This window comes from Alternaria ethzedia (assembly GCF_023757985.1).
Source record: "Alternaria ethzedia strain BMP 0044 chromosome Unknown scaffold_25, whole genome shotgun sequence".
NCBI classification, from domain to species: domain Eukaryota; kingdom Fungi; phylum Ascomycota; class Dothideomycetes; order Pleosporales; family Pleosporaceae; genus Alternaria; species Alternaria ethzedia.
Window position 1 is genome coordinate 190,351 of NW_026056218.1, and position 19,614 is coordinate 209,964.

The window sequence follows — 19,614 nt, forward strand, 5'->3', positions numbered from 1 at the left end:
TTGTTGAGAACGGTGTTACATTGACGATACAGACATATTATTCTAGTAGAGCCGGCCTTCTCCCTAAACGACTCGGACGATCCACAAGGACCATACGCTCCACTCTCAGTCCATCACGCTCAGGCCGCCGTCTCCCATTATGATCCACACATCTCCACCATGCCTCCAACAGCATTGTTATTTGGCGCCAAGTACGGTTGTTCCGCCAGAGACGCCTTACTGGCATGGCTCGCGGAACTGAACGGTGAAGCCGCCAACGCTGGACCATTTGCCGCCAGCGTTGCAGGCTGCGCCATCCTTGTTACGCTTCTTATCCACGCAGACAACCTGGCAGTCTTCCGCAGCACCAAAGTTGTTCTGTAAAGGAGCGAGGCCGCAATTAGCTCACTTTTCATATCCAAGAACTTTGAGAGACTTACGACACTGGCGCAGCAGTGCGAGCCATCCTGAAAGAGACATTGGCAGATGTGGGAAGCTTGAGCTCCGAACACGATCGTGAAGAAGACCGCGGCGACGGAGAGAAGGCGGACCATGATGACGAATTGAGAAGAGAGGGTAAGTTGAAGTAGAGTTGGGTGTTGAAGTAGTGAGGGAAGTATTGCTGGTCGCTGTGATATCCTCACTGCAGAGGCGAAATCACCTGCCTTTTTAACATGTTCTCCTGTATCTATCACATTATCCTGAAGGCGAAGCATTTCGTTAGTATCGTGATAGCAACATGGGTAAAGCGGATTGATTAGTCTGTTTTCGGACCTTCTCGTGTATCTCTTTCGGACCTTTTACTACCTGCTCAACCAGGTACCAATCTCGGCTTCCTTCCCCAACTGTTCTTTACACACCGCAAATTGTAACTAATCGAGAGGATCTAAAGCCTCATCGGTACACCTCTCGACGATACTTCGGTGGCCATTAACAGTGGCCCAAGCACTGGACCTCTTAGCTTAGCGGAGCTTGTCTTTCTAAGCCAAGATAGGACTTGGTCTTCAACACGTGGTTAAGATATACGAGGTGTACTTGCGCTTCATAGGTAAGTACCGTGTTCATCGCATAGCTTGGTCTATCAGAACACCCCTGAGGTCGTATTTTGTTCGGCCCTCAAAGTAGCAGGGAAACAATGGCGATAATTGTCACTCTCGATTCCACCGCAGTCACCTGTGAGAGAGCCCGAGGCATTCGTCCGGAAGCCAACAAGACAGCGCGTATCTCTAGACCCTAGACATCGTGAAGTATATATAGCACATAGGCCCGCCCTCTTCGTTCACCTACTCCACTTCGTACCAACCTATCTCCATCTTCTTCCAGACCAACGTCAAGATGGTCCGCCTCTCCGCCGTCTTCGGCCTCCTCCTTACCATGGCCGTTGGTACCCAGGCTTCTATCTACTGCCAGTGCTTGTACCAGGACGGCTCCCATTGCTGTGTCGCTGTACGTGCCTCGAACTCCTTAGGGAGAGAGACACGGGACTGACCAAAATGTTAGGATAACAATGGCGGCTGCACCAGATCTTGCTTGAACGTCGCGCCGCTGTTTGAGGACGACAAGCCCTGCAATGCTGGAGGAAAACACTCCGACGTGAGCTTCTTCACCGCCCAGGGCCGCCATGCATGCAACGACTAGGTTGGTCATGAAACATTCAAGGGCGTAAGAGGGAGGTAGGATAAGGGACGATCAAGACAACAACTTGGAAAACGTATAGCGAGCTCGGAGATGACCGGCTTTGGTGGTGCTGGATGACATCCATATAAACCATATCCTCATAATTCCATTGTCTTCTTGTTCTTAGGATGAAGGGGTTCTTCGCACTGGCTTTGCAGCTTTTAGTTCTTATCTAACATTCGTCTCCCATTACTTCTTGTCTTGCTGACCGTTGCTATCATACTTCGCGTAATATACATGCATCGTAAGTCGTTTAAGTGCCATATATGACAACTAGTATGTCCAGATCCAAATCTGCAGCTGGAATGAAATCTAACTCTTTCTTCCATAAATTATCAGGCCCCTCATCTGCACATCACTTGTCATCATACAGCCATGCCCGCTATGCCAACTCCAACAGCTGCAGCAAGGCCCTTGGCCCAGCCTACTCCTTGTGTAGGTGCAGCGTTCACCACGATCGTCCGCGTCACTCCTGTCTTACCAGTGAGCGTACCCATACCGATCGATCCTGACCCTGGAAGTGGGGCGTTCGTCTGAAGAGGCTTGAAATCCAGCGATATAGTGTATGGCCACCAAGTGGAATATGTCCCTCCGATCCATGTCTCGGCCCACACCACGGTGTAGAAGGGTACGTTGCTGAATGGTTTCGCCAATCGCGTAACATCTGCACCTGCAGTTCCGGCAACATTGATGGGTGGAGCTGCCGGCGCGATGGCATTGACAGGAGGCGCAAGAGCTGGTGGTGGTATAGGATTGACGACAGGATCAACAGCGGGAACAGGTATAGCTACAGGCGCAGGTAATGCAGGCATCGGAAGTGCAGGATCGACAGGAAGAGCTGGGGCAGGTTCTGCAGCTGGTATCGCTGTAATTATGGCTGGTGGTTGCTGAACAGGCGCAGGTGCGCCCTCGACTGGAGCAATGCCGGGTCCTTGACGAAGCCTATGCAACCGTTAGTACCCTGTCACATCACAATCCTCTAAATTGGGAAGTTACTCAATGCCGCCCACGCCAGCGATAGATGTCGCAGTAGGCGAAACCGATGTAGGGACCGAAGCTGGGCTCGCGCCTATTGTTGTTGTAGTCTCCTCTACATCTGGCAGGTACTCAGACTCAGCGAAGAGTCTACCGCTTATGATTGCCGATAAAAGAAGGACGTAGAAGTCTTGGACGCGCATCCCGTCCCGTGCCGAGAGGTGAGAGAAGGACGCTCGGCTGCTGTTGTCGAATGTGGGAATTTGAGACTGAAGCACCAAAGCCTGACCTCGAAAGCTGACAGACCGACCGGCAGATGGGATGATATCCCAGACTCGAGCTTCACGCCAGAAGAAAAATCGGTGCAGTTACTCGTGTCGAGTTTGAGACAATGTTGCGATGCCGCTTGGAATTTGATATGTATCGTACTGCACAATGGAAAACAACAGGTAAAGTCTGAACAAGCCAAAAGAGCCAAAAGCCAAAAATCGAAAGCCTAGAGACGCGCGCGAGTTGCTGAAGCCAAAAAGAGCGTAGACGTGCAGAAAAGAGTGTGGTTGAAAAGCTGCAGTGTTGATACCTCGCGATAAGGATGCAAATGCAGCGACTGGACCCTGAACCAGAACAGCAGGAGCGGCTCTCCTTGCGGATAGGAAGCAACTGCCAGCATCTCTATCACGACTGCCGTTATACATTACGGGAAGGTGTAGCTCCTGCTTCATGGCCATGGTACGACTTTGGAGATGGCTCTAACTTACCCGATTGATCCCACGGCGTTATTTGACACCTAGGCATCGTTTACGCTGCGGGTCGTTGGGCATACCTGAAAGCTCATGCGACTGAAAACATACTTACGAGTCCCTATTCATGCATTATGTCCATACACCCTATCTGTGATGCAGTCCCTGAGCTACCTAGGTAGCATTTACTGTGTACTGAAGTCGTCGGTCCTGATACATCCGTTAACAGATCTCGGGATCGGCCAACTAGTTCCATGCATGCAAGTCGAGAACGCAATGTGGCTATGTAAGCCGCAATCGAAGTCGGAGGTCGTCTTGACAACACAGTCTCGCCGACCCGGTTCATCGCACCACCGGCGAACGCTAATGCAATGCCAAACAGAAACAAGCCTTTTCCCGCTCAATAGTGCATCCTGAAGAGAGCAAGATTGCCGCCATGCTGAAGCTTAGGTGGCTGCAAGAGATCTGAGCAACGCAGGGGGCGCGCAAACACAAGCTTCATGCAGGATGCAAACAGGAGGGGATCCGATGCAGCGTCTGGTAGCCGAGGAGCGAGGATAAAGGACGCGCGAGTGTAAGAAAACAAGAAGAAATCAACTGTCTCCAGAAGCTCTCCGGTAGTAGCGTCCTATCTCGATAGGTGTCACAACGAGCTCGAAATCGAGTCATCTCACGACGAAGTGTCAGAACATCTCCTCGCCACTCTCAGCTCCCAATAGACTTGCAGCCCCACTATCACGGGAGTACCTGGGCCGTCTTCAGCAACCGCCGCTCCACCAACATTAGAGTCCAAATTGCCGGTGTACAACGGCGCCGAGTTACAGGCCCATTACGTCACTGAGCTGGCACTACTACTGTGCAGCTAACCCCAAGTACCGAAACGCACCGGCAGACGCCACAGCAGAAATTTGGCGCGGGTACGGCACTAGACCGCGCACCAGCGTGCAAGTGCAAAACAACACCGGGGAGAGTTTAGCGGTCGCAGTGGGAGGTTTCCCGGGCCTCGTAGGTTCAGTCTATAGTCGTAGTTTGAGACTCGCGTTGAGTCGAGATACAGGATCTTCAGGCAATTCTGGCAAGCTCGCCGGATGAGCTACATGCCGCGAACATGTTCTCTGACAACTAAGTCGCGGACGCGTCCCGACAGCAGGGCAAGATTTCGATAGGCTTGCATAGCGCGTCTGATTGGCGTTGTTGGTCGTGGACTGGCCGAGACGCGATGGAGGGTCTTCCGACGCTTCCGGAGTGAGGCTCCGTTGGTCGTAGCCCGGCCAGCTCCACTGAGCAGGATATCAGCCATCGCAACTCCGATGCTAGCTGAGTAGTTCTTGCGCGTATGCAAGGTACAGTTGATGCAAACTGGGATCTCTGCAATTGATGAGATGCAGGGCAACACCCTTTTTCATCCCATAGTGCGTGTCAGAAATGAGATGATACGAACGACCGACTGCAAGAGCAAAGGTTAAGTTGAATTGTTTAATTTTCTTATGGCAGTAGCTGTCATAGGCTAGGATATATTGACGCATAATGGTCTAAGATGGTATCTTCCGATTCTTTTCTCTTTCCAATGCAAAAACAGGCGACGCGATGGTATGCGGCATGGGGGTATGAGGGCCGAAAGGACGGTTGTGGAACAACAGCTTCCGGCGGAGTGCACTCCGATACAATAAGTAAAATCTCTGCCACAAAGGGCCGAGGTAGAGAAGGAGCCGCTGCTGGACCAGGGCAGAAGGCGTGGGCAAACGGGCTGACTGCGCAGAACCCCGTGCGAAGGGTATATACAAGAAGAGAATATATAAAAGGGTAAAGACACTATAGGCGGTGCTGCGCCATGAGTATGTTGCTGAATCAAAGAAAAGTGTGAGGCGGTGCGAAGACGGGCCCGTGTAGAAGTCGAAGTGAAAAGTGCAAATCGGACTGCAGTAGTCGTATTACTCCAAGAACGCTGTAGAAGTGGTCGTATGCTCGTAAAAGTTCCCAGCCCATGGCCCCAGATATAGGGAACAAGTGGAGTGGGAGGAGGCGGTATTAACTGTCCTGATAATGTCTATTACGCCAGCGTTAAGCTGAGAAGTGTGACGAATAAGGGGACCACGATCGATAATGATTGCGCACCGAATGTGCTGGTCGCGCTACCTGTGTATGTTGTTTGACCGGGTGTCATATCGTCTCCATCTTGCGAGAAGAAGTAGGTTTTCGCTGCCTCTGGGCCCTTGCTCTGATCCGGTGGGCTCATCTGGTTAGGGATGGCGCAGACTTTGGCGGGGTCATATGTCGGGCAACGCTTCTTGTAGTCGTTCTGCGAGCGTTCGGTATCAGTCGAGTTGAAGTATGACTTCATGTACGAGATGGTCATGACGGTGTCTTGATCCGGGGGTCCAGCAGACCACGATGGGTCACCGTTGCTCCAGTGGTTCAGGAAAATGCCGCCGCTCTCCGTGGGAATGTTCTCGGTCATCTCGTGGAGGAATACACCGTCAACGTAGAAGGCGACGCGGTTAGGGGTCCAGTCGAAACGGTACTCGTGGAACAGTTCGTCCGGACGGAAAGGGAGAGCCTTGACTTCGAAGCCGTTTGTTCCTTGAGCAGCGTAGCCGTGCGTAACGGATTCCGGGCTTTGGAGAACGAGGTTTACGGCGCCTTGGGAGTTGTTGAACTGGTGAGACAGGAACTCCATGTCAATTTCTTGCGAGTTGTTGTGGTACTGTGCTTGTTAGTCGCGTTTGAGGTTGGTGAAGAGGGTGTGGGATCATACGAAGAAGAAAGCGCCGCACGTTCCCGAGGAGTTCGACAGCTTCATGCCGACACGGAAGCTTCCAAGTAGAGAGTCGTTGCGCATCGTGACAAGCTCGGCTCCGCTAACGAGACCATCTTGATGGTCGCCGCGAACCCACAACTCTAGTCCGGCATCACCGCCATGGTCTGCATCACCCGACCAGCCCTTCTTGAACGGGTTCGTGACAATGTTTGTCAACTCCATGCTCTTTCCAAAAGGCCCTCTAGCATTCGTCGAAGTAACATTGTATTCCTGCGGCTGCCAGCCCACCTCTTTCAAGTCGTCGGTCGAAGTATGTAAAAAGTCATTTTCCATGAGCTCTGTGAAGACGGCATAGTTCGAGTCGCTTGTGCTGTTAACCGAGTAGCCGCATTCGCAGGCAGCGTTGGCTGAATGAGGTTCACCGGTCAGCACGAGTTCACATTAGGAGCCGCAAGCGAGGAGCCGACTTACAGAAGCGGGACAAAGCGAGTAATAGTAACGACGACGTCGCGCACCAAGTACTGCGGGACAACATGTTGAGAAGATTAGATTAGAAGCGAGTGACTGTAAAGGTGAACCCTTTGCGACGGACGGAAAAGAAAAGTAGTAAAGAGCGTGCGAGGCGGGAGTCGGGTGGTTGATGTGCAGCCGGCCAAAAGTAAAAGAGGTCGGACGGCTGATGGCAGGCAGCGCAGAGGCCGATGATGAACTGCTGGGCCCTCGTGTGCAGAAAGGCAAAGTCCGGCACGCACGCCCAAAGCAGCGCAATTACGGACGCAGGAACCACTCACGTCGCCCTTGGGGTCTGGGCACCTCCGCTATTTTCCTCAGGGATCGCCCGTTAATGCCACCGAAATAACGTGTACGAGGTAACTTTGTGGGTCGCCAGGCAGGTCCAAGTCTGGGCTAAGAGACGTAGCGCACGTCTAAGCTGCTGCTCCAGCGCGGAGTGTCAGTAGCTTTGGCGTATCGTATGCAGGAACCGCCTTTGGTCAGCTGGCTGCTATGGCTGGGACGTGGTGGCTGACTGGGAGAACTACGATGAACGCTGGAGGCGGCTGGTGAGAAGACAGGACTATCTCCGCGCGCCTCCATTCGCGCCTCCTCCGTGCCCATCCGTCAACGCTGCTGTCACCCACGCTGGGAGGCGCGATAACACATGCACCATCCCTCAACCCCCTCAGATGCTCGGAGCCACAGAGCCCATCGACTGGCCAGCGTTCACCACAGCCGTCGCACTACCTCGCCCTCCTTGATTGGCCACTGCCTTGATTCTGCCCAGTCACAATCGAGATCGCACCCAGCACAATGTCTTGTGATTATATCCAGGCGAGCGTAGTCGCAATGCCCTCCTGAATGCTTTGCTACGTGCGTCGCAAAGCTCCTATTCCAGATTCCCGAGACCAGGCACCCCCACTGCGGCCGTCTTAGACGAGTAACAGCTCACGAGCGCCATGCATCCTCTGCATCCTTTCAAGTCTTTTCCGCTCTTAGTGACAGCCTCGGGGAATAGCGAGCGTATGGCAGGCCACAGAAAACGCCCCTGCCGCGCCGTTGCTGTGCACGCCTGATTACAGGGTAACGCAATGCCTGCGAGTGCAGCAAGAAATTACCCATCGCTATCAAGCGAGGAGCAGGGTGTACGACGCTCTGGCCGCATCGATGATTACAATCTCAACCTTCTGCTTGATGAGGTGCCATGACGATGCGTGTGCTCAACATGTTCATAACGAAAAGTTGGTCGCATCCATAGACGAGAAGATGTGCATCTGATTTTGTTTATTGCTGATCACCCGAAGTGATAGGCGCCAAAGCAATGCAGCACCCCTATTCCCCATTCCGGCGGACCTCGGATCCCACAACCCACAACACCAAGGCTCAGCAACATCAGCAACCCGCCCAAGCTCTTGTCATCCTCTTCGCACAATCCCAAGTCCTGGCAAGACAGCACATTGTCCACCTCGGCATTATGTCATAAGCCTTGATGGCTGCACACTGCACCGTGCGCCCGCGTCTTCTGACAGGCCAGAAACACAAAAGCTGGGGTATGCTACCACAACGGCTGTCGTTCTTTTGGCCACTTTCCCTTGTCAGTAATCTCCCTCAGATTTGATGTGAGGATGATCCTCGTCCGGCGTCACTCGGCAACGACCGCATTGGGTCATATCTAAGACGGCACGCTCCTGCCGAGCTCTCATGGCGACTGCGCATGCCATGGAAGGATGGAAGTCTGGGGCAATTATTCCATGAGGCCGTCGCTGGGCGCCTCGGTGATCGTTGCGGGGGTGAGGTTACTGTAGCGCCTGCCTCACCTCCGATGTGTGTACCTAGTACCATGTTGCGCTGACCATTGCAGTGGGTGCGCATTAGGAAGCAGCGTTCCTAGCTCTGGATCAGTCACGATGCTCACTCACGTCGGATGGACAACATTCCTGCGCGGAATCTGAAATTTCCGCACAGGACGATCTGCCGATGAGGAACACGAGAGTATCCATCCGCGAGCACTAAAGCAGTCTGACATGTTTGCACTGGGGTGCAAAGTTTGCGTTGCATCGTAGAGTGCTAGTGCTCATCCACGCGTGTCTGCGATATGCACTACCACGCTGACGATTTGACGATGTGAGCATACCAGCCCAGATTGAGATCCTGAAGCTAGGGCGGATTGCTTTCATTCCTTCACACGCCGGCAGAAAGTATAGAGTAAAGTTCAAGGCGAGACACCGGCCAGCAGCGACGGAGAATGCCTCACCCTCTAATGGCATCCACACACGCACAACTAAACAAATGAACAACTCATCGCAGCACAAGTGACGATCCCCACCCTACAGCCCTATCGTGAACTGGTGTTTTGTTCACCGTCACTTTCGCGTCTGAGTCGCTCCGTTAGATCGGCACCCTAGCAGAAGTCAGAGTCAGGGTCGACGGCGATACGAGGTGGAAAGAAACGCCGAGCGACCTTTGCCGCTCGTCCAATAACCAGACACGAGCCCTAGACTAACGGACAAGCTACAACACGAGAAAGCGTCCAGGAATATGCTTCATACGGGACCCTGGGTCATGATACTGCATGTCTTCGCCACAATGGCTGCAGACACTGAATATAGAAATCGTAATCGCGTGTGAATTAGCTACGAACTGCAGAGATGCGCGCCGGCGACAAAAAGACATGCCGTTCCGCTACCTATGGAACAAGAAAGATTTTCCCAACCGCAAGCGCCCATCATAATCTCCCGTCCCATGAGCGGAGCTTACCGGTTCTTGCGAGACCCGAGAGAGAGGGAGGAAATTATACGCACCCGCGTGAAGCGTTCGCTCTACGCCAGCAGTAACCAAGGTGAAGATCAAAAAGCCCAACTCGTTTCATTCCATCGTTAGGGGGTGTGGGTAAACCAGAAAAGCAAACGCCGAGTACCGAAAAACAACCAAAATACTCCAAAGATTCCTATGAGAAACAACAATGCTAGTGTTTCGTGCGAGGGGGGTATCATCGTCATTTGTCACAATCTCATCACAAGAATCCACTCTCGGAGAGAAGCCTAAAACGCCGTTAGCCCCATCTTCTCTCCAAAAGACGCATTCACATCCCCGCTTTGTTGCTGTGTCCTCCTCTTGAAGCGGGGGTTTGATTTGAGTTTTTCTCTCTATCCTTCTAGCCCAGTTTTGGAACGATCAAAGGAGAAATAGGTAGTGTACCTTGCAATCTTTTCGTCCTCGCGTTCTCTTGGCTCGACGCTCAGACTCATCTCGTACATCTCGTGCACGTCGCCTGCAGACTGCATGTTGGTGAGGATGTAGTCTTGCAGCTCGGGCACGGGCTGTAGTGGGTATGGCACGTTTTGGTACTGCTGGATGTCGCGGATCACTTCGGCGGTTTTGGCGCGCTTTGCGAAGTTGATGAGGTTTGTGCGCTTGATCAGCGATGGAATACCATCCTCAATGAAGGTCAAGTCGGTGAGATAGACACCTGGTAACATGGATTAGCCGGCTGATGCAGGGATGCTGCTGGGGCAGTACATACCGAAGAAAGGGATACAGGGTGGATTCGCTCGATGGAGCGTATCTCGGTACTCCGCAAAATTCTTGGTGCTACCCATGAGCTTGCGCATGCTTTCCAGGGTTGCCATAGAGCGCTGGTTGACGGCGCTCCAGGTCCTGTTCAAGCGGTGAATAGGTGCTGTTCCTAGCGCTGAGATGATAGAGGTTAGTGTAGAAAAGTTGTTCAGCTGCCTGCATTTCTGGTTTGTGTCAGCAATGGATGTCGCATGCACGCGTTCGTTGACTTACATCTGCGACATTGACAAAGTGCTTGATGACGATCACTCTGCGCTTGACGTCTTGTTGTGTAAGGATCATCTGTGCGACCCAGTTCGTCAACTGATTGGAGTGGAGAATAAGCGCCTTGACGTTTGCGGCCGGATCAGGTTCACCGGGGGCAAGCTTCTTCTGCCATGTCTTGTTCAAACACTCCGTAGGGCGAATCTTTCCGTATAGTCTGGATTCGATGATCGTGAGTTGTCGGGCGAATTCCGTCGCGTCAATGTCCAGGAACTTGAGCTTCTTCATGTGTTTGGGCAGAATAGGCTGCGGCGTTTGTGCACTCAACGTGAGGACTAAGCGTTTCGTGGGCATATCTGGGCCGCGAGACCTTTGCTCCACTGATGTCATCAGTGGTGCCGCTCCAGGGGTGCTTGTTGTGGCAACATGATCCTTCGCAAAATTGTACACCCGCTGGATCAGGATGCGTGCTTCCTCGTCGTTACCTTCCATCCAGTAATTGTCGAACCAACTCTTAAGAATATTGACAACTCGGAACCGGATCGGCTTTTGTTTCTTGTCTACCCAGTGCTGATAGTCCTCCTTGGCCAGTCCATGGGGTGGTTGTATACTCCATCGTTTGACCAGCATCTCGAATAGCTCAGAAGCCGTGGTGAATGATCGATACGTAAGCAGGAAGGTGTTGTTGAAAGCTGGATCGAGACGGTCGTGACGCGTCAGTTGCTCGACAAGACCAGCCAAAGTACCACCCTTCAGCTGTGGTGGTACGGATTTGTGATCGTAGGATATTTCGCCCTCATGGTCGAGCTTCAAGTACTCGGGGGTTTCTTCGATCGCCTGCTGTGGAATAACAGGGACTTCACCGAAGAAGTCCTTGAGCTTCTTGTTGCTGTTGGCTGATCGTACTGGCTCGATCTTGCCCTCGTCGACACCAAGAGGTGTGCCTGCACTGTACGTGTCTGCCTTGGGAATGTTGCCAAGCAAAGGTCTCTCTTGTCCAGATGGCCCTCGGGTATGGTTTGGTAGCTCGCTATCGGTGTTTCTCCTTGGGTCTGCACGGCTCACAATGTCGGACAGGGGGACTGTATCCGAAAGTTGTTGCAACAGACCGTATTGCTGGGTGCACGTCGATTCCAGGTCTCGGACAACTGCTCGCACCGCATTGATGCGGTCCTCAAGTGAATCACCACGTAGTTCCGCCCACTCGTCTCCCAAGGGTGCGGCTACTCCTTGACACGCAATCACGAGTTCAGATACGACGTCGTAGGCCTTTTGCTTCTGGACACTGAATTCGCTGAGTTGTTGCCCGTGAGTATCTGCGTCGAGAGAAGCGAGGTTGATCTGTTCAATGGTCGAGATCCAGGGTCGGCACGCCTCCAACACCTTTCCTGCGGCACTGCATACGTGGTCACCTATCGCTTGGTGTTTCCTATGTGATATAACTGGGTCTCTGACCATCAGTTGCTCATCCAATCGCCGGAGACTGGAAATGATCAAGCGCTTAACATCCTGCAGTCTCTCCAATACGCGCGAGTCAAGCTTGAGAGTTGGTTCAACGGAGGGCTCATAGTCGTCCTGGTCAGAGTACATGGAATTGTTGGAGTCATGGGTGTCAGTTCCGTTATTCTGCCAACTGCCTCCGGTGGTGTTGCCGGCTACAAATCCAGGCACGAGACGGGGAATCTCTTCTCCGCGCTGCTGGCGTGCTACTTCGACAAAACCAAAGACTCCGTTGAGGACGCCCTCTGCTTCTTTCAGACACTTGGAATAGGAATCGGGGGGAGGAAAGTCGGAGGCAGCGATATGCGAAGACAGCACCAACTTTGAGAATCGCGACATGGTCTCGCGGAAGTGAGGGTACAAGGCCTTATTTGTAGATATGATAGAGGGGTTGCCGGAGTGGTTGTCCGTAGTCCCTGAACCAGCAGCGAGCAGTAACCGCAGGTGGTCCGAAACGTCCTCGGCGCGCTTCACAAACTCAGACCTGTCGCTATTGTTGATAGCCTGCTTGTAGCGCTCTATGGCACGGCGCATGTCCTCCACCATCCTGTTCCAGGTGAGAGGAACCGGGCTCACGTCGTCGTAGAACTTGCGCGTTTGAGTCGTGGTGCCGTTCGACGCGCTAAGAGCTGGGCTGTTCGCAAAGGAAGTGGCCGTGGTGCCGGTGGGAGGCATGGTGGAAGAAGCTGCGAAGCTCATGCCGCTTTGGTCGTAGGACCTGCCAGGGTAGCCCGCGTTCATTGACTCCATCGAGGTTGCGGATGAGAGGCCATCGGACAAGCGCTGCCTGTGCTGTGGTACAGTGTCAGTACTCGCTCCACGTAGAGTAGCGCAAAACTTACGCGCGAGCGGAATGAGCCCTTCATGCCGGGCCCTTCCAGGTCAGACGCTGACGTCTCGTCGTCTGTGTCCTCCATGTGGTACCCGGAGCCTGACGCGAGCAGCTCAGCTGGCGGTCGCGACATGTCGGGGATGAAGACGTCGGTGCGGTTGCGTGGGCCGCTCTCGTTCGCAGAAGGCGACTCGAGGGGCAGCTCCATTGTGCTGACGCCGGTCAGGGTGTTGAAGTAGAACAGCATGCCATCTGGCGTCGCCTGGGGTATCCAGAACGCGGCCTCCTCCTCTTTGTTGTGCGGCACATTATTGCGCTCGAGGGGCAGGATGGTGTCGTTCCCGCCGCTCAGCGACTCGCCGTCCGACGTGTCGAACTCGCCGCCGCCCGTCGACCGCGTTTCGTGGTCGTCGTCGGCGTCGATGCCGTCTCTGTCGCTCTCGATGTCCTCGCTCGGGCGCTGCACGACGGCGCAGTAGTTGCTCGGGAACCAGCCGCGGACACCGTGAATGACTCCGTCCCACCAGCCGCTCTCGAGCTGGGTAATAACCTGTATTATGTCGCCCGTCCGGAAGCTGAGAGATGTGCGGTCGTCTGCCTGGTAGTCATACAGGGCGCGCACATACATGCCGCCCGCGTCCGTGGTGCCGAAGCTCATGGCGTTGTAACGAGTCTACGTTGTTGGCGCGACCGGCGTGTGGGTGGAGGAGGCAACAACAGCCCAGGCGCGAGTACCCCTCTGCTCAACCCAGGGTTAAAGTAGACGCGGTCGCAATGTGGGCCGACTGAGCTTACGCCTTCGAGGATGTGTATTAGAGCCGGGGGTTGCTTGATTGGACTAGAGGGGGACCAGGCAATGAGGAGCCTGACGTTCGCGCTTAGCTGAGCCGGAGCAGCGAATCCAGCCTCGTAGCAAGCTCTCTCGTGTGATTATGGTTGAGCTGAAGAATGGGTTCGAGCGAAAGAAACGCAACACCAGGGTGGGCGTCGTGAGCAGCGGTGGAGTGGGGACGCGCTGTGCCATCCATGGATCACGTGTTGGGCGTTGGATAAAAGCAGCTAACAATGTGTCAAGAAGACCCGGACCCGTCCCCAGCAGGATTATTCTCGGAATCCGCCAACATGCTACATATTGCCCTCTCATGCACATCTATCTGCCCTGCCGACCTGCAGCCGTTTGTGCATGTACTCAGTGTAGCCAGATGGTAAGCGATGGTCCCTGAGCGGGCACATTTCCATGGTTCACGCCGCAGCTGTCAACGAGGCTGTCGTGGCTGTCTACACCGACCATGCATGCTATACATATGCCATTGATGATACGGCCCCACCGGGCCCTCATTGTGGTACGCAACAGCTGTTGACGCCGCAGAGCCTGGCGATGCAGTGGGGACGGTGAACTTTCAGTCAGTTGTCATCTAGAACACTGTCTGACTCGTTGCATATTCTCGGGATTTTGCGCTATGAAACGTGGTCCTCCAGGATAGCGAGGACTTCCCTCCCGTTGCGGGCGGATACCGGCGCATCGAGCATTGTGCGACCGTCTATCTTGCACCACCTGTAACGTTTTGCATCTACCGTCCCTACGCATTTCGTTTGCACGGGATGTTGCTCGATGCCCCGCAACTCAGCGGGGGACCTTTGCTTGTTTGTGCTGCTATTTGTATGAGGATTCCAATCCTGAGGACTTCAGGCAGTGACTGAGGCGTGGCAATGCTACACCATGATACTACAAAAGCATGCCTATATCACTGCATCCGGCGCTGTATTCCGCGGCCCTTTCGGCCATCTGGGTGAGAGCGGTGACTGACACGCGCATCTCATCGTGGAAGGTGTGATGGAAGCTCGGAATGATTATTGCGGATCTTAGTGGCCGATACCAGTCTCAAACTTGCTTGGTTTGTCGCGTGGAAGCGGAAAAGGCATTTGATGGGTTCTGCGACACTGGCTGGTGGGCCGGAGGATCAGCCATCAATTGATCAAGATCTTTGCTGTTCCCGAGACATGGGCATTGTTGAGAAATGAAGAGGTGCCGTTGTAGAAGGAGAAGCTCAAACGAAGAGCAGGATGCGATAGCTGCCGTGCTGCACGTGGGGGCCTGCAGCGACATGCCGTTCAGATGTCATCGGAGTATGCGCTGAACCCAATGGCAGACTCGCTGCGTCCTGCAGGGCCGAAAGGGCGTACCTTTCACATGGGACTGGGCATGATGGCACGTCAATATACCGGCTTGAATTTGCAGCCACCATTCGTCTTCACTGAAATGAGCTAGATGTTTGCCTCGATCAAAATGAAATTACCTGACGGCGTAGGCGGATGAGTACGGCCCTGCCGCGTCCGTGAGCGCGCGGAAGGGCCATGCAGTGCCACTTGAAACCACCATCTGCTTCTAAAGCATTACGGCAAGCGTGCTAGCGCGGGGGGTTTCAGTGAAAAGTAAAGCCCCTCGCTGATACAGTGGTCGATGAGGGGCCGTTAGAGGGGTTGTAGAAGGCATGTGTAGCGGTGGCTTGTGTTCAGGAACGGTGAGGGTAAAAAGGTGTCATGGCAGCAAGAGCGTTTACTAGGCCGCGACCGACGCTATAAGGTCCAGGATTATACGCGCTCCCCCGATTGAACGAAGACAAGCGGGGCATAATTTAGCGGACTCTGCCACTTTCTGCTGACGGGAAGCTCGATCGTGTGTAGGTGTTGTCCCGAGCCGAAAGACCTCGGCCAGACGGGTCGGTGGAATCGGTGTGTCTGTCGACACGCAAGAAGCACCGTGTTCGCGGCGTTGAATGTTCGTGTGAGCTCTGCAAGCCGTGGCAGTCTACTGCAGGTGTGGACCTGACTAAATGCCAGTGTGGGTCCGGGGAACGGGATCCTGGCCCGAAAGTATGGATAGAGTTCCAGAGGGCAGCCGACGATCGTCTTGAAATTACTCGTGGCACGACTTGCAAGTATCCTGGGCGTCATGTTGTGAAGGTGATTACCCCTCTGCAACCCCTTTTCCCGCGCCCTTCGTCATCGTGCAACACAGACCAGCCGCCCTGGAGGGAGGGGCGACGGATTGTTTGGTATTGAAAGCTGTTGCAAAGAACTGGCGCAGGCGTCCCTAGGTGGGAAGTGAGGCGGTGAGCCACCATCTGCATGGCCTGCATCTGATAACTGGCGGCCCACTACTCCTCCAAGAGTGTACTCGACCTTGTTCTTACCGCCACTTTATCTGGACGGAGAGCGACAGCGGGTGCTCGTTGAGGCTCTTGTGGGAGAACCATTGGACAGCCGGCTGCCATGTCGCACACCTGGGCCCAGAAGCCGAATGGTTAGGGTTACCCCGGGTTGTAAGAGTTCGTGATGATTGTTGTAGTATCAGAGGTTGTTGATGGCCTCGGTGTGTGATAGTCAAGAGAACCTCGGAAGAGTCGCAGCCTTGGGTGGTAGCGAGGTGCCTGCCACTGTTAACCAATCTGCCACATACCTATGTATACAAACACATGGCAGAGCTAGCAGAAGCAACGCAATTAATTGACACTGGACAAGTCGTGTTAGATACACTAGCGTTCCCGCAAGCAAGGATGGCGGAGTATGTATGGTGTGCCAGGTGAGGGCTGGCCTTGGGGCTTGTGCGCGCGACGGCGGCCGAGGGGGGCTCAACTCGCCCTTTCCTAATGTCTCTCTTGAGATCCCCCACCATCTCTTTCCAACAGCAACCAGCAACCCTTATCGTTCCATCATCGCGCGCGTAGCCATACGGTGCTGACGCCCGCGTCTTCCTCTGTCCTTCTCCAACCGGCATCTTTTCCCAGCTTATTCGACGCCAATACGCGGGATGAACGAAGGGCACAGCGATTCCAATACGACGCCCATTACCACCACCACAATTTAACACCTTATTCCATCCATTGAGATGGCGTCAAACTCCTCGCCCGCCGTGCGCAAAACAGGCGCGCCTGAAAAAAAATACAAATGTCAGCAGCACCCTGCACGAGGAGCTGTATGTGAGAACATCTACTGAACTTCGTCCAGGCCAATTTTGCAACCGCGCTTTCAGCCGTAGCGAACATAGATCGCGCCACGAACGCTCACGTACGTCAAAACTCCCGTCTTTTCTGTCGCGATGGAGCTTCGCTGGGCGGGGTAGCTGTTTACGCGTTCGCCCCGCGCGTACTGTCGTTGCTACCTGCCCCTCAATTCGCCTTGTGGAAACTGTCGCTAATCATTCCTCACAGACACAAAAGAGCGACCGTTCAAATGTGCCAAGTATGTTCCCCTACACAGATGCATTATCATTAATATGCTGACTTCAAATCTAGGTGTCGCTCGACATTCGTACGTCGCGATCTCCTCCTACGACACGATCGCACCGTTCACGCGAAGGATGGTGGCGCGCCCCTCCCCAGCGAGCAGAAGCGCCGAACGAACACCAAGGCAGCCGAACAGAAACAAGCGACGGCCGAGAGCGCGACGACACTCGAACGCATCGAAGCCGAGAACGATGCGATGCACGAGGATGAGGACCTCAACGCAGCGGCCATGTTGATGACCGACTTCCACCACAAGGCAATGGCGAGCCAAGAACCCGAGATGATTCCCGAGCACAACGAGCCCGTCATCTCGCCCACGGGCCCATCCATGATGGAGCCTGTCATCCCATACACTGCCCCTGGCCAGAACATGCTTCCGCAGATGCCGTGGCGAGACTCAATGGTGCCTCAATCCGAGCCCAAGTCGTCGCCCAACACCCACTCAGCCTTCAACAGCGCCAGCGCGCTCGGTTCGCACCCCCACCAGCTTCCACCCCTTATGGAGCGCACCATGTCTGGCAGCGACAGCCTCGCGCCTACCTTTTCAGCAATGAACGGCGGCAATGGATTGGGTACCCCTGGTGCTCTATCGCCCTACCCCTCCATGATGGGACCCGTATCACCAGTCGACTACCGCAAGTCGCCCGGCCCCAATCAGGCTCTGATGATGACCCGCGCCCCTCAGCTGGACTCCGAAGAGCAGTGTGCAAGGATTTACGAGAACATCAAGCAATACGACAGCGAAAACTCGCTCTTGGAGACGTTCCACTTGCCTAGTCTGAACACGCTGAACCGCCTGTTGAAGACGTACTTCGATCTGTTCCACCACCATCTGCCTTTCTTGCACCCCGCCACCTTCAACCCCACCGAGGTGTCTGCCCCGCTATTGCTTGCTGTGCTATCGATAGGTGCTCTGTACATCTTTGACCAAGACCAAGCCTATATGCTGCACATTGGATCAAAGGTCCTTGTCAACCAGTTCCTCCAGAATAAGGAAAACTTCAGTTCGCGCAAATGCCCACTATGGACGATGCAGAGTACCCTGCTCAACATGATTTTCTCTAGCTGGAGTGGTGATCCAAAGGGCCTTGAGTGGGCTTGCTCGATTAAGAGTCTTCTTGCCAACGTACGTACAAGTGTGTCTTCTCATGATCGCCACTAACACATCGTAGATGGTCGCTGGAAACCGGTACGAGCTCAAGCTCCGATCAGATGCTCGTGATGGCGCTCAGCCAAACCATGAAGAATGGGTTGTCGACGAGCAATGCCGACGGACTTACTATGCGGTCTATATCTTCTTCGGCCTACTGACGCTCACCTACAACCACACTCCTGCAATGGGTTTCAACGAGTTCGACACCCTGGAGTTGCCTTCTTCAGAGTCGCTCTGGACCATGGAGGTTTCGGACGACGAAGCATGGCGCGAGAGTCTGAGTGCTTCCAGGATCATCACGTTCCGCCAAGCGCATGACAACCTATTCCAAGGCGAGACTGCTCGTTACAGTGCTTTCGCCACACGCGTCATGATCAACGCACTGTTCCTCGAAGTATGGTACCACAAGCGTAGCCCTGAAGCTCTCCAAGACGTAGTCACCGAGTACAAGCTTCGCCTGGCCCTGGAAACATGGGAGAAATCGCTTGAGCTCTGCGAGCCTGAGACAGTCGTTGTCCAACTGAGCGCTCCACACAAGGGCCATCCTCTCATTTTCAACGCCATGGCGCTGTACAGGAATACCAGGGCCCGACTCGTTGTCGATCTCAAGTCCATCCAAGAAGCTCTCCGATATCACGACTCCTACGAAGTAGCTGCTGCTATGACGAATGCCCGCGACAAGGTCCAGCGTTCGCCAGAGATGATCAAGGTCATCCAAGAATGCTTCGATTGCATCGAAGTTGCTGCCGTGCAAGGCATACGCTGGGTCGCTCGAACTTCCGCTACCAACTGGAGCATCGAACATCCACTTACCGGCATGGATCTGATGGTCATCTTGACGCTATGGCTCTACCGGCTGGAGCACGACGAAGAACCAGCTACCGAGGAAGAACTAGCGATGTACAACAAGCTGCGCAATCTGTTTGATGACGACTCCGTGGATGTCTACGGTGCAAAGCTGAGCTCCACTGTCGCGCGACTATGGGGCAGCATGATCGACGAGGTCGTCGTTTGGGGGTATGTAAATGCTTATCTATCTTTCAGTAACCTGGCACTAACGATGTTTAGCATCACCAAACTTATGGGCGAAGCTTTTAAGCTACATTCGCAAGCACTTGTTGGCTACGAAGATGCCATGTCATCTCGATCTGGATCCGCTACGCCATCAATGGCTGCTGGTGGTGTCCAAGTGCTCGAGATGCAGATGGCCTACTAAGCGAGAGACACGCAGCTGGTCGCGATCTCCCACGATCTTGTTTCCATCTCGCGTTACTTTTACAGACTGTGGATTTCTTCCTATATTTCGTCCTCTCCTTGCACTTGGGAGCATGGCAAGGAGTTTGGCGCCCCCAGCATCGGTCTATTGCTTATTTCATTTTCATTTCATTTTTCTCAAGATCGGGGTAATACGGCGCACAGGGCGGGTCTGGTCCAGATTC

General features: G+C 54.0%; 3 protein-coding genes across 3 annotated transcripts; 1 reads left to right on the forward strand and 2 right to left on the reverse strand.

The window, feature by feature from the left end:
- Positions 1–5,421: 5,421 nt before the first annotated feature.
- Positions 5,422–6,664, reverse strand: J4E87_008238 (uncharacterized protein; the record flags this gene model as incomplete). Its single annotated transcript, XM_049379829.1, has 3 exons — positions 5,422–6,075; positions 6,127–6,536; positions 6,601–6,664. 3 exons carry the CDS (start codon positions 6,662–6,664, stop codon positions 5,422–5,424), a joined length of 1,128 nt encoding a protein of 375 aa, XP_049230396.1.
- Positions 6,665–9,637: 2,973 nt separating this feature from the next.
- J4E87_008239 (uncharacterized protein) lies at positions 9,638–13,394 on the reverse strand (the record flags this gene model as incomplete). Its single annotated transcript, XM_049379830.1, has 5 exons — positions 9,638–9,665; positions 9,823–10,093; positions 10,148–10,364; positions 10,414–12,696; positions 12,747–13,394. The coding sequence occupies 5 exons, from the start codon at positions 13,392–13,394 to the stop codon at positions 9,638–9,640; spliced, it is 3,447 nt and encodes a 1,148-aa protein (XP_049230397.1).
- Positions 13,395–16,684: 3,290 nt separating this feature from the next.
- J4E87_008240 (uncharacterized protein) lies at positions 16,685–19,391 on the forward strand (the record flags this gene model as incomplete). Its single annotated transcript, XM_049379831.1, has 5 exons — positions 16,685–16,712; positions 16,948–16,978; positions 17,032–18,148; positions 18,195–19,192; positions 19,244–19,391. The coding sequence occupies 5 exons, from the start codon at positions 16,685–16,687 to the stop codon at positions 19,389–19,391; spliced, it is 2,322 nt and encodes a 773-aa protein (XP_049230398.1).
- Positions 19,392–19,614: the final 223 nt, after the last annotated feature.